At 39.4% G+C, this 15360-nt stretch overlaps 2 protein-coding genes across 2 annotated transcripts; one reads left to right on the top strand and one right to left on the bottom strand.

The window, feature by feature from the left end:
* The first annotated feature begins 1860 nt into the window (after positions 1-1860).
* On the top strand, positions 1861-7605 carry chp1 (calcineurin-like EF-hand protein 1). Its single transcript, XM_079221564.1, has 7 exons — positions 1861-2036; positions 2323-2395; positions 3612-3692; positions 4230-4357; positions 4489-4550; positions 5306-5428; positions 5941-7605. Exons 1-7 carry the CDS (start codon positions 1970-1972, stop codon positions 5992-5994), a joined length of 588 nt encoding a protein of 195 aa, XP_079077690.1. The 5' UTR covers positions 1861-1969; the 3' UTR covers positions 5995-7605.
* A 5940-nt stretch (positions 7606-13545) lies between these two features.
* On the bottom strand, positions 13546-15204 carry oip5 (opa interacting protein 5; the record flags this gene model as incomplete). Its single annotated transcript, XM_079231722.1, has 5 exons — positions 13546-13638; positions 13921-14002; positions 14167-14289; positions 14753-14819; positions 15033-15204. The coding sequence occupies 5 exons, from the start codon at positions 15202-15204 to the stop codon at positions 13546-13548; spliced, it is 537 nt and encodes a 178-aa protein (XP_079087848.1).
* Positions 15205-15360: the final 156 nt, after the last annotated feature.

Genomic DNA, 15360 nt, shown 5'->3' with positions numbered 1-15360 from the left:
AAAAACTACAGGATAGTAAGAGCTGAACTGTTGCTTCATTTATCAAATTTCCACTACCATGGAAAAAGTGGGCCGGTCTTGAGCCTGAAATTCCCGGGCTGAAAAGTGACCCCACTCGGCCCTGTCCTCTGGAGTATCTCAACATTTACTGGATCAATTGGCTCATGTACAGACAATAAATCCTATTGATTTAGATGATCCCCTGACTTTTCCTCTAGCGCCATCACAAGGTTCACATGAGCAATTACGTGCAAACCATTTACATTCCCAGCTGTAATGAGCTCTACTGTCATGGGTCCCTCTGCCACAGATTTGTTTAAAAATTTGAATGAAATTGCGCCATCTAGTGGAATGTTTCTGACTTCTGAATCTTGCAACAAAAAAAAGTATGATGAAGCTGAATATAATTATGTCGAGCTTCTTTTCTTGGATTTTGTCTTTTATTGATGGTCCGCTGTATTTTTCTGCCCCTGTATTTATTAATACGGCTTTTCATTATTTTACTATTCATAATGTTTGACTTTTAACTACCTGCAATGTGTATTTGTTAATTTGTATTTAGCTTGTTATTACTAGTTAAAGATACCCACTATTTGATGTTTGGCTTTTCGCTTTTAAGATTTTTTTAAAATAAAAAAAGAGTAATATATATATACATTACTATTTTTGTAGAAAAAAACAGATTATACAGGTCATATTCTTTATTAAAATATGTATCAAGGCGATGTTATTCTTATTTTTTTAGTTTGTATCATTAAATGCGATGGTTAATCTTTAGATATTAGCACATCTAATCCTCCCAACAGTCGGCTCGTTCGTTAGAGCTGCGCCTCGCCTCGCTTGGAATCCAGACGAGAGCAGGCGGCCGCAGCAGGAGGCGTTGACAAAAAACGCAGGAAGTCACAGAAAAAAGTACTTCCTGTTAGTTCCGAACTTTTGTTTACTTGTAGTTTACAGATCACGTTTGAATTTATTATATGTGTTTATAAATATATATTTATGTAAAAATTAGTGTGTAGCTACATCCTTTGTTCTTTTGATGTCTGCCAAGAGCCAATCAGCTCTCTGATGTGGCGACAGCCAGGTGTTTCCCATCATGCACTGGGCCACGCAGTCGTTGGAAAGCAACTGCGGCGGCTGACTCTGAAATCGACGGTGACTTGGTCTCGTGAGAGTATCGTTGACCACGTGTGCATGACGTCAGAGCAAGTCGGGAGCAAGTCGGACACAAATCTAACCGGCATGCATTGCGCGCCGATCGCCGCCGATCGATTCTGCGCAGAACTGGCTCATCTCGAACGAGCCTAGTATTTCATTTGCTGACCGACTGTTATGGTTGAGATGGTCCCCCTAGCAGGACAGGATGGCCTCTCCGACTGTATGTAGCTGGTCTTTATGTTTGCCTGACGATAATATATCTATATCTTCCAAATGTCCACTATTTTTAACTAATTTTAATTTTTTAAGTGCTAAAGTACCCTTTCTTTGATCAAGAGAATTGCTGATGTGTTATTATAAATCAAAATGTGATTATATACGATACATTAGCATCACATTTTAAGCAGGCAAGAAACTCTGACACCCAATTCCGTGGAAGCCGTCCTGGTAGGGAGGCGGCCTCATTTAGTACCTGCCCTCTACCTCCCACCCACCCCATAAAACAGGAAGATAACTTGGCCGAAACCCGTCTTGGTAGAATGAAAACACGACACGATATGCTGTAGAAAGGCTTGACGAGCAAACAGACTATACATTGAGATAACTACATCACTGAAAATACGTTACAACGGCTGGTCGTTTTAAGTTCTAGCTGCAGCGTCAACGGCTTCGTTTCACGAGTGAAACAGACGTTAGCTTGTTTGCTAACTTCAACATAAATCCGGATTGAGATTCTCACCCAGCTGGTGAGGGTTGCGCAAAACGGTTGGCAAGTTTCCTCTCGTGTTATAGCTCCGTCTGACATTTCACCATGGGATCCAGAGCGTCCACGTTACTCCGAGATGAGGAAATTGAAGAAATTAAGAAGGAGACTGGCTGTAAGTTGATAAAAGACTATGACATTAGCTGGCCATTCGAGTTGCCTTTCACTGTAACAGTTAGGTGTTAAGCCTTACATTTCTTCAGTGAAATCCCAAAACCACGCATTTATTGCAAGACTCTCTTGACTGACATGGTGAGAGTGCACACATACAAGCTCTGAATGAGACTTCTTGGTTGTGTAATGGGGGCTGGTATTTAGGGGAGAAGTTATTTTGTTTTACTGAAGCGATGCATACCTGTTTTCTTCTGGTGATCTGGACTTCTTTGGTCTCCTCCCTGCAGTCTCACACAGTCAGATCACTCGCCTGTACAGCCGCTTCACCAGTCTGGATAAAGGAGAAAACGGCACCCTCAGGTAAGATTTTGCGTAACCACCACTGTGAGAATAAACACATTAAGAACCAGCCATGTTGTGGCTGATTTAGCTCAGGTTACAGGACAGATCGGGTAGTTGGATGTCTGAAGTGTTTGAGTTTTAGAGAAACCTTGCTTGTGTGAGTAGTGATCCAAAGTAGTTTAACAGTTGTAGACTAAACATGTTCATTATTATTATCTCACTTTGCAAATTGTTTTAAATGAAGAGGCCTGCATGTTAGGCTTACTTTTTGTAATTAGCTTTATCTGTGTTTCTGCCTTTTTCACTGGGAAAATATGTTTTCCCAGAATGTTGATGTCCCTAAAACAGAAAAAAAAGACAAATGCAATAAATAAGCAGAGACAAAAATACTATTTTAATTATATTGAAAAAGGGTGTTCTAAAAATATTATACATGTTTATATTTATAAATAATGTTACAACATTTTTCATCAATAAATGTACTATTTAAATAGAAATAAATTAGGACACCACTCATTCTCGGATGGGGATTGATATTTGAATCTGTCATTATCTGAACGCATTGAGATTTTTAAGTTGAAACCTCAGTGTGACGTTTTCAATGGTTTGTGATTAACTTCATGCTCTTTCCTTGGCCTGGACAGAACAAACAATAGGTGAAGAAATAGGCAATCATTAAAGCTGCGAAAACATTTGTTCGAAACTTGTTTTGATTTGGCCTTAAGGGTTCATTTACATATCAGTCTCCAGGGGATAACAAAAAAATGCATCCCTCTCTGGATTCAGGGAACTCACTCTTTTGAAAGACAATGTGTGTTTACACATAACACGTTCTTCGTTCTGCTCATTCTTGCTGGTGTTTTCAGACGCAGTACACAGTCAGGTGACCTTCTTATTATCCATTAGTTGCCACAATAGTGAGATTTTACAGCTATCCTTACGGACCAACTTCCGTTTTTTTCCTGATTCCTCCCAGCCAAAAGTATTTTCAGAATCCAAAATGTGTATTTGCCATCCTGTTATCTTCTCCTGTTTTCATATTTCAAATCAAGTCTGGTTTTAAAGAATAACGAGGACATTGCTGCATGAGCTTTGTACTGTGTTGAAACTTTTTTAAGTTGACCACAGTGTATAATCTGTATTAATTTCTGGTATTGTCCTAAATTAACAATTTCTCTTTTGATTTATTATGGGAATGTTGTAGTTGATTGATCATTTCTCCTCATGTCCGCAGTCGAGAGGATTTCCAAAGGATCCCGGAGTTGGCCATCAATCCGCTGGGAGACAGAATCATCAATGCATTCTTTCCTGAGGGGTGAGTTGTCCCGGTTTTTGGTCTGCCCTCTTTGAAGATTTTGTTTTGTGTTTTAGGTTTGAGTCACAACTGCCACAAATCAGAATGAGGACACCAGGCTTTTCAGTTGTGGCTGCCTGACTGCAGACTTGAGACGCTCAGTCTTTTCTGGCAATCTTGTGTTTGGAAAAATCAAAATCAACGTTCTGTTTTTTTGACCACCACAGGTTGAAAGTTAAAAACCAGATGTTTTCAAATGTATCATTAAAATCCCCAAAAGTCAGATGTGTAGGAGTCTTCATTTTAACCGTGGCTTGCAATGATTTACATTTGTTTTCTTGCTCTGGTTTTGTGCCTTGAGAATAGAGGTGGAGAGTGTCTAACTCTGTAAAATGGTATTAGGTTTCAACTACTTTGAGTTGTCATTGTGTTTCCACCGCAGCGAGTGTGTGTTGAGCGTAAAGGAAATGTGAGCCGCAACAAAGTTCCTTTTTGGATCCTTTTTTCCCATATGTTTTGAAGGGCTGGGTTATATTATTCTGTGTCTCTGGTTTTTAGAGAGGACCAAGTGAACTTCAGGGGCTTCATGCGGACCCTGGCTCACTTCAGACCAATCGAGGACAACGAGAAGAGCAAGAACGCCGCTGTCAGCGAGCCGCTCAACAGCAGGACAAACAAGCTGCTCTGTGAGTGGAGCGCTTATTCACGCGGGCGTGTCCAGGGTTCAGCTGGTGACCAGTATCATGAACAAGCACAAGATTTCATAGTGAGATTAACTGTCTGACATGACTTGTAAATTTCTTCTATTTTTTTCCAGTTGCTTTCCGCCTGTATGACCTGGACAGAGATGACAAAATCTCTCGGGACGAGCTGCTGCAGGTGAGTGTTTGAGGGTTGGTTTGTCATGTCAATAAAGAAGCTGAGTCACAGTACAGTTTGTGGAAATGAGTTCACGCAATAGGTACATTTGACCAGATAGTGAATAATTTGATTTCAAAGAGGTCTAATAGAAAACCATTGTTACTTCCTCTTGAAATACTTGCTATTCAGTCTATGTTTGACAAAGGAACATGTCAAACTGCTCTATAGGCAAGATGAGAAGACTTTGCCCTTGTACCGATAATGATGCGATATCTCACCTTAACTATGGGTTGATTTTCCCCAGACTATCTCATATCCTGTATTTAGTCTTCGCCCGTGTTATTTGTTGTCCCTCAATGAAGCCATCTCGGTTTCGGTGACATTGTGCGACCTGTAATTGCTATAAGCTCGGAGTTAAATGACTCAGACAGATCTCTTGTTTTGCGCAAAACACCTATGTGTCGCCAGCTTTGTGTGATGCACGAGCCTCTAACGCTCTGAACGTGCAACTCCAAACTGTAATGTTGCCGGTTTTTCAGTAAATATGTGTTCACCGTCTTTTATAATCATGTAGTTCATACAGTCAAGTGTGGCTGCTGTTTTACTTGGCATTTAACCATAATAACTACAAATTATCTTGTGTGGTGCTTAAATACACGTAGCACCAACACCATATTGTTTGGACAAACATGACTATCATTTAATCTAAACCAGGAACTACTTTACACTATCATTCATTAACCATGAAGGGACTTTTTGTTCATTCTGTCCAGGTCTTACGGATGATGGTTGGCGTAAACATTTCAGATGATCAGCTTGGCAGTATAGCTGATAGGACCATACAAGAGGCTGACACGAATGGAGATAACTCCATTTCCTTCAATGAATTCATCAAGGCAGGTTTTGGGGTCAGAGGGCATTTGTCTCCTTCTTTATGTCTGTCTCTGTATTATTTATACAGTACACATTTATTAAGTACACAATATTTTACTCAACTAGCAACGACTTGATTTTTCTTTTCTTTTTTATGAAACACTTTGACCATGAGCATGTGTTGTACATTTTTATTCCAAGGAAACATTTCACACAGAACATGATGTATCCATATTTAGTTACAATACCCACAGGATTAATTATTTTAGGTCAATCATTCATTTGGGCACACAGTTTCTTAATTTGTGTGAGCAACTGCAAGTCAAATGGAATTCCATATCTGATTCCACATCCTGATACTGTTATGGTGCCCAAAGTGCATGCATAATGTGTTGTGTGTTTGAGTTAATACTTGGCTAAATGTTTCTACCTTACAGCCCGCGTTGACCTTTGTTTAAACCTGGCTGTGTCGATTACACATTACCGAGCATAGAAATATTTTTAGCATCTAAACGTGCTCTTTTTGTTTCCTCAGGTCTTGGAAAAGGTGGACGTGGAACAGAAAATGAGCATCCGGTTCCTACACTAGATATCTTTAAACAAATATTATTATTATTTTGAGTAGAGCTTCAACGTGTCAGTTGATTTCAGAACACAACCTCATCCAGCTCGTCTGCAGGCTGCTGTGCCCCACACTACGAGAACACACCGTCAGACCAAGCATTAGGTAGATAATGTCAGATCTTGAGTTTCTGCCTCTGCACTGCTCTGTAAACAAAAGGAAACAGTTGTGTGCCTTGGGTTGTTTTATGCACTGTCACTATGAATTTTTCTTCTCCGCAATGAAATATTATTTATTAGAAAACTTTTAGCGGGTCAGTCACCACCGCTGTTCCACCTTTCACATGAAAATGGGTTTTCCAGCCCGGTACATTAAAGCAGTTTGCTTTTGCAGTGAGTATATTTATTTTATGTTTACTCATGCTATTTGATGGATAGATGGCACATGATGTGTCCTCGTCCATATGAATATGCAATTGCTCAAAGCAAAACTTGTTAGGCGTTTGCTTCCACTTCAAAAACAGACTGTGTTTTAACGGCAACAGGGTCTTATGACCCTTTTTTTTATTTTTTTTAAACTTGTGGCCAAGCAAGTCAGACCAGTCGGCTCTAAGTTTGTCCCTTGGAGCAAAGCAGAACCTGCTCTACAGATTTTTGTGTTTCCCTCACTGAAGTGCCATGGCTTTAGTTCCCCTTTTGTAAGTTATTATCTCAACCGTAAACCAGAACCTATCGCTGTGTTTGTGTATTTTATTTTTTCATAGAGGTTAATGTAGCTACTGCCAATAGATTGTAATTACCTGTTTCAATTGTTGGCCTTGAACCAAAGTGAGTTTGACCCAGTTTCAAAGCCAATAAGCGCCACTGAGTCAACATGTGTATATTGTGATATTTAAAGAACTCCATATTCAGTTGCAACACAAAAAGGACTGAGATGGTAAAAATGAAGATTTCACAAAAAATGCTGCTATCTCTTTGGCTTGTGTGTGTCTTCCCTAGCACCTGTGCTTGCTAATTTGCAAAATGATTTTGCTAGGATTTAGCTACCACCGTGGCCTGCTTTCCAGATATTAGTCTTAAAGCCCTGGCGAACGGCGTCGGGTCCTGTCAAATAAATTGTGCCGTGGTTTGTAGACTTAGACTGGGTAAACCCATGATAACGTGCTATGGTTCTATATATCTGATCAGTCTTCCTGTGTGTGTGTGTGTGTGTGTGTGTGTGTGTGTGTGTGTGTGTGTGTGTGTGTGTGTGTGTGTGTGTGTGTGTGTGTGTGTGTGTGTGTGTGTGTGTGTGTGTGTGTGTGTGGATTTACACACTGCTTCCATATTTGTCTGGCAATTTCTTTTCCCATCAAATAGTTCCAGATGTTAACAAAATAATCAAATGTTTTAAAGATGTATTTTCTGTACAGGCTAGTGTACGAGAGTTGTGCAAATGGCTGACCCTTTAATCTTTATTGTGAGTTTGTTAAATCATTACAAGAACACCCTCCAGCAGCTGAGTGCAGGAAATACAACTTTACTATGTAATTAATCATTCTGTGATTTATCAATCAGATATGATTCAAATGGTATGTACTGTTAGTCTAGGTGTTATCAAAGTGATTCATGAATATAATTTGAATAAATGAGGTGCCATGCTTAATTTTGTTTCATTAGTTGGTGAAGTGGCTGTTAACCTTGTGGTTTTATTTCAGACCTCAGTCTTTATAAACACTTATTATCTTAGGCCAGGTCAAAGGAACACAAATGCAAACCAGTGCCAACGGTGACTATTTGACTAGAGCTTCAATGTGTAGAACTAGAACGGGCTTGCAACTGGCAGTTATTTCCATTATTCATTAATACTGATTCAGTGTTTTTGTCAGTAAACATCAGAAAGGTGTCGGAGAAGTAGTCTAAGATATTCCTTCTATTTGTTATATTAACAGGTAGGGAGCATCAAACGTCTGACAGTTTAGCTTTATTAATAAAGTATACATTGATTTTAAAATAAGTTGTCCTTTAAAACTTTACACAATACATATATTTTTCTTTCATTTGAAAACTCGATTAGTAAACGAAGCATTTTCTGTTGATGCTACTCGAACACTAATCAATCAACACAAGCTAATTGTTTAAATTTAACTCGACAACGAGCATATCATTCACAGACCGCTAACTAATGTTTATACATCAATCATTTACTTCAAAGTTTTTCCTTTTAATGCTTTCGTACATTCTGGGTTTAACACCTACACACGAACCTACAGATATAATAATTAACGCATGTCTTGAATTCGTCTGACCACACTGGTGTCAGTTGGCGGCAGTAAACGCACCACAAAGCTGATTGATAAATGTCAGAAGAAAAAAGAAAGCACATCCGGGGCGGGCTTTTAGTTTGATTGACGGGTCAACGGCACAATCGTAACGCTCTTCCGTTGGCTGGTTGTAACAGAGCGAAAATGGCGTAGGGCGGACGGTGTGCGGAGACTGGGGACGAGGGGACCTTCTCCTTCCCGGGACGGAGGGAGCGAGAAAAGCGGGACCCTCTCGGTGGTTTATCGGTTTTATTCTTCTCTAAATGTGTCCTCGTCCGGCGCGGCCGACCTTTCATGGAACCCGACATAGACGTCCAGTTTGGGGGACCTGGATCTCTCACCGTAGAAGAAGAAACCCCTCTGGCTTTTGTTTACCGTTGTGAGCTGCAGCAGCTCGAACCCCAGTGGAAATACCTCTGCATCATTTCAGACCAAGGTCAGTGCTCGTCAGTCATAGCCACATAATTTTCGCACATTTTCCTTTTGTTTTGGGGAATTGGCAATTTATAAAAATAAAAAAGAAGGAAAATCCACTCCTATATGAAATATACATTTTGATAATCAAATGATTAGTCACAATACTCGGTATCTATAAAATCAGACCACTCTCTTTTAGCTGGACGTGAAAGCACTTCGATGGATTCTTTTTTTTTTAGGATGTAAATTAGATCTGGAGCATTTAGTTGATAGAGTGATTAGTCGATCAACACAAAATGTATCTGCAACAATTGTGATAATCTGTTGTACGTCCCCTTGGGTTTAAGGAAACTAACATCTGTTTTCTTTATATTTTACAATCAATCAATTCATTGAGAAATAATAGGCAGATTTATTGATGATATTATTAATATGGTTTGGTCTTTCTGCTGCTCAGCTGTAGAAGAGACTGGTTCAAATTAACTAAATATGTATAATGAAGAAATTGCATTCTATTATTATTATTCTAGGATGGTGTCTCCAGTCAATGCAGTATTGAAACCAGACTGGAGGAACGTCTCCCTGCAAATCGTCACTATCGACGGACCACGGCCAACCAGACTCGTGGAGGTAAAGGACGAGGAGTCATTGTGAAGATGACCTCTTTTGGGCCTCTAGGACACGGGTGCCCTCCTTACTGCTGTTGCTGGGACACTGGCCTGGTCTCCTCCACTGCATCTCCCCCCCGCCCTGACCTGTTTCTGCCCCGTGATCATCAGTCAGGAGGACATCTGCCAAGATTGTGTGCTGGTCTGACTTCCATCATGCACACTCTGACTTAGTCTACATGCAGCCAAAGACTGGCTTTAATGTCACTGAGTTGTCTTTTAAAGCTGAGGAGGTTCCGTTCTCGGTGAAATGGACTGAAAGTCTCCATTATTTGGGTATTTTCAGTCAGATCTGGGTTGGACTGTAATCCGGCTGCATGTAAACGTAGTCCCCAATGCCTCCTGAATAAGTTTGGAAAAAAAGATCCCCACCCATTCTGTAATTTGATCATAGCAGTTTGATAATGAACAAACTAAAGACACCAGATACTGTAGCAAAGATCCAGGCCTGTGATTAAATCACACTCATAGGGTGTTTTTTGTCTTTGCACTACCTCATCGCCATAACGAGCGTGATAAGTACAAGTAACTTGATGGTTGTCGAGCACCACAGCCGTTAAATGTTGTTCCTGGATTCATTTAGTTTGAGGGTTAATAAGTGAGATGAATAGTAGCCGCCCAGAAGCACATGATGATGCATTCTGTCATTTACTGTAACTACAACCATTTTGAGGAAAACATTGACTCACTCAAACTGTGGTGTCCTATGCATCTGTTCTAAAGCAAGTACACAATGTAGTATTTTTACTTCATGCTCATTTATTTTGCATTATGGTGCTCTCCTTTGTCAAGTCTGCAGGTGTATTCACAAATTTACGGTCGAGACATAATTGGCAATATTCCCCCTGCGACGTTATCCTTGATATCCCCAAAATTCAACAATTTACGGTGTTTAAAAAAGTCTTTTATTAGGAAAGTCCAGTTTTCTTCCCTTACTGTTTTCTTCATTGCTATCTTTGTCTTTCCGCCCCTTAACTTACTTTTATTTTGGCTTTCTCAGTGGATGTGTTCTCTCGTTGTCCTTTTCCCCGTTAACATGAGCTCTCATGTAAGACATGTATAAACATGACATTATTTAAACACTCCAGGTAGAGACAGAATGCACGATTTGATTCCTTTTGTGTCTGGCTGGCCGATAATTCAATATGAATATGAAGTCTTTTGTCGTGATGCACAATTACGTCGTCTAAATTGATTATAATAACCACATACTAACTATAGTCCTTAATAAAATGAGAAAATACTCATTTGTAAAGTATTTAATCTACACAAAAGTATACAAAACCATGTGGTTATCTCATAAAGACTACGGTATTTATTTATTGAATTACCAGAAAACATGCGGTATCATGATATAAATTGTTATCGAGATATGAAATTACTTGCATCGGGGTAGATTTTTTTCCTCTGCCCTACTTCTGTGTCATGAACCGGGAGACCAAATAATTCAAAAGTATGTGAATCTGTCGTATCAATCGTCTCGCTTTGTCTCCGCCCGTTGTTTCTGTGTGTCCAGTAAGACGAGAGATACCGGTGCTGGAATAGCAGCTCCTTTTCGATTCATGCCTACCTTGGATTTGTCCTTACTGAAAGGAAACCCTGGTTTCATTTTTTTCATCTTTTTATTTTCCTTCATTTTTTTTTTTTATATGAAAAAGGACAAAGAAAAAAAAAAAAAAACATTTACTGGGATTTGTGCAATATTTGATCTTAACTGTCATGTTGTTGACCAAACTGTATATTGTATAAACAAGTGACAAGTTGTTTAAAAGCAACAAAATCACCAATGTCTTCCATTAAGATATGTATAGACTCATGTGCATTAGATTATTTAGCGGGACTGTGGTGCCAACATTACAGTAGCCATGCATGACCAGTAGTGACGCTTGCTTCATGAAGAATAGTGAAATCAATTTTCTAGACTAAGCTGGAGCTCAAAACTGTGGAAAATTTGTGGAAAGGTGATTGGTGCGCTAAACCGTTTGGATTAAACCACATTTAGATGCAGCTTCGTTCTACAATCTTAAAATCTCCCTTTTTGTGGAATAAGTAGCGTAATTAAAAAATAAATAATTTATGCAGTTGAACTGTATTAATTCAAGTGTGTATGCTCAATATGAGTTAATAAGTAATTTCTAACAGAAGTGCTGTATCTGGAAAAGAACTCTCAAGCACCAAAATAATTCAATGGCAATTCTGCGACAGCCAAATAGCTCCCAAAACAACAACAAGTCTCAGATATGATGTTGATGGAAACCTTTAGAGAAATGTTATATTCTAGAAGAGTAGTTAATCTTAGATTTGGGTATAATTGGTTGGGGTCCGACATGTTTTAATCTTAGAATTAAAGATCTCATCATGACATTGTATTGTACATAATACCTCAGTTTTGGGATTCAGAGCAAGATATTTTAATCCATAAAATTGTATTTGATTATAGTTTTAGAAGCAATAACCTACAATAATGCATGAGTTTAGTGCCAGGGTGTAAGTGTTAAAGGAGTCTAAGGCGCCCCCCTCTCTTTTTTTTACGCCTCTGTGCGGTAGCTATCTTTTAGTCACCTTTTCTTTGGGAGCCGTATAATATTTGGCATTAGAATACAGTATCGCTGATGAAGGTTTGGGGGATACTTCCTGCAGAACAAAGTGTTTGTGAGGACAGCTGTAGCATCATGTATTTCACAGACAGAGCAAAGTCAATACTCGCATGTTTCCCTGCTTTGTATTCTTTAACACCAAAAAACAAAAATTCAAACCACTCGGTACACAAGAGATGCTTTACATTTCGACCCTTGTAGCATTTTTACATCCCTTACTTGAGAAAATGTAGACTTTCAGTAGCTCCGTGGCTGCAAAGGACTTACTGAATGACCTTTGACCCTCGTTTGAAAAGCACTTTCTCTCTACGTACGCACTTGCACTGTCATCATCTCCATCCTGTCATGGAATACTGTGTTCTAAAAACCCTGTGATGCTTTTGTGGGGATTTATAATCACAATTTATAAAGTAGCTGTCTCGCAACATGAATATATGGTTTTAAAAAAAAAAATATATATATATATGCATGACATAGAGGACTAATGAATGAGTTGTATTGCATGCAATAATCCAACTTTGTAATGTAAATGAGTGTAACTAGGCTATTGAAATGTTAACGTCAGATGTTCTGTGACAAGGTGACAACCTGGGGACAGTTGGACACAAGAGCAAGCGTGTCGAAGTAGCTTTGATCACCACTTGTGGGGTTTTACAGAGTAAATTGCACCCAAAAAAAGAAGTAACGGAGAGTTTAAGGGGTTTCTACTCTCTCTCCATGGCGGTTCAGCCACAGTGCAGCTGAAAAACACTGATCAGCCTTTGTTCCTGTGAAGAAGAAAAAACAACTATACAATAGCTTAGGATAAATGATTGACTTTGTTGGTGAAATTTTCCACTGAGGAGGTGGACTGTGTAGCAACTATGCACTCCAGAGGGAGGAGATGGGCATGCTTATTACGTGTGAGCCTCTTGTCTGGTTTTGTACTCACAAAAAAATGAATAATTAAAAAAAAAGAATCTATCAGAAATTCAGCAATAAAATGCAGCATGGTGCCAATTGGATTGCTGTGTGTTGATGTTTACTTGCAGTTTGAGTGTTGTTGCCGAATGACGTTGTGTACATCATCATGTGGCTCGCCATCTCCCTTGTTAGGGAGAGTTCAATATCCAGAATCAAAAGGTATAAAACAAGGCCATTATCATGAAATTCCTATCTACGATATGACCACATTGAATGTCACATCAAAATGAACACACAGCAATTATCACATGGAGCATTGTATCCTCCTTTAACCAATTAGGAATTATGTTTAGCTATTTAACCGTGGGTTAAACATGTGTTTCTCTTTTTTGAATCATGAACTGAGTAACAACAAAAGAATAATTGTACCTACCTACTTCACATTCATGTTTTAAGATCATCTCAATGCAGATATTCAGTAGAATGCGTTGCAGCAAATCTGCAGACTTTGTATCCAAACTTATGAATGAGACCCAAAGAGTATTTCTTTGCATCATCAAAAATGTTTAATGGAAACACAAAACCCGGAGAAAAAACAACGGCAATTTACTACACAAACTGGTCCAAAAGAAGGATTGGAGAACAGAGTAAAGGACACGTGGATGAGGTGAAGTCCTGTTCCCTGTGCACACTACTTGATAAATTCACTGTTAACACATCTGTCAGCCAGTCTTCTTTTCATACGCGACATCTGATCCAACTGCGCTTCGAACTGCTTCCTCACCTGCAATTATTAAAAAGGCAAAGCAAAAGACCTTCTTACATACAGTCTATGTAAAAGACAAAGGGGGGGACAAAATGGGTCTTTAAAATAGGACTCGTCATTGAGTGGTATTTAATTGAAATGCATACAAATGGCTGGATCAGTCAGAGTAAATTAACCATCATAGAACAAGTGAGTGCTTATTATATGTGATGATGAGATTATTATGCAAGTATTAGATTGAAGTGAAGCACTGCAGTTGTACATAAAAAAGGTACACAGTATGAGATCTGGTTGTGTCACCTTATGCATGCTTTCTCTGAGGGGCTTCAGATCAAATGACAGTGAGGATGATGTCACCATTGAGCTCCGGTTGAGGATGTAACTGCGGAGAAAAAAGAAAAGAAAGGGGCGGGTTGTTTTAATCCCCAACATGAGCTTTAAAAAAAGCGATTCACGGAATGGGCAACACTCATAAAGCCGTGGTACTTTAGTCATCTAGGCAGCAGTACACCTGCACTCAAGAAGTCAATATGCCTGTGTGCTCACCAACTGATGTTTGCTTTGTGGAGGAGAAACATGGAGCGAACCGCGGCCAAACGCGACGGGGCAGAGTGAATGACTTTCCCCACAGCACAGCAGCAGCCGCGACATTTCAGAGAACTGTAGATGCTGAGAGGAAACAAAAGCACAGAAAACAAGTCGGACACAGAGAGCAACCTTTAAGTGGTGATTGTAGAAACTAATTCCGTAATCACAGTCAATAAGAGGTGTTTATGTCATGTCCTGTATGTCCCAACCACAGTCATGTGTGCTTTGCTCAAGGGATCATTGAAACGAAAATCATAAAAAAAATTAAAAAAATACTGTTTATGTTCCTCACCCATAATTTATATCATTTAAATATGTTAAACCTGTATGTGTGTGTCCTTCGAAAGGTTGAAGACACCAATGCTCTTAAGATGTACATGCTAATGTATTTAAATTACAGAACTTTATACAGAGTAAGGTTAAGGCAGGACAAATAATAATAAATAAAAATAGTATTTTTTTAAACACTATTCAACTTCCCCCACGTGTGTTGATTACTGACACTGTGCTTTTTAAGTTTATTTTGTTGTTTTTTTCCACTCACCAACTAGCCATTTCCCCTTTATGTCCCGTTTCCATGGAGTCACTGATGACCACATCATTGGTTACTCCTGAGGGGAGACAAGCACCAAAGTATTGATCAATGTCGTGTTGGGATTTCAGCGCGTGATCATCGATGTGGCCCTGCAAAACACAAACTACAAGTCTTACAAGGAACCAAACCGGCAGAGATAAAGACAAAACTACATTCATATGTTTTCCTTTTTTTTAATTCAAATCAAAAAGCATTTACTACTAACTACCACAATATGAAGTGCACTTACTTATACACACGATGGAGTCCATGCATTTAAGTTCCCCACAGATGCCGAGGGAGTCCCCCAACACAGCGTTGCACTGCTGACAGTGAAGAGTCATCCGCTGTTTGTGTTCTGCCTCTATGGCCATCTTTAAAGCGTGTGCACGTTGGATTATAAGGCTCTCGTCAAATTCCATGTCAGTGGAGTTTTATAGAGCAAAGCTAGCCGGCTATTTGTCCCGCTTGAGAATTTGAACTCTGGTACCAGAAAGCAGGACGTCTCTTCCTTGTTTTTCTTTTTTCAGTTAGCTCGGCGCAACACTGCCACCACCTGGAGAAATTGTGGAAATGCC

This window comes from Taurulus bubalis, assembly GCF_910589615.1.
Source record: "Taurulus bubalis genome assembly, chromosome: 1".
Lineage (NCBI taxonomy): Eukaryota > Metazoa > Chordata > Actinopteri > Perciformes > Cottidae > Taurulus > Taurulus bubalis.
This window is presented reverse-complemented; position numbering and strand designations above follow the sequence as displayed.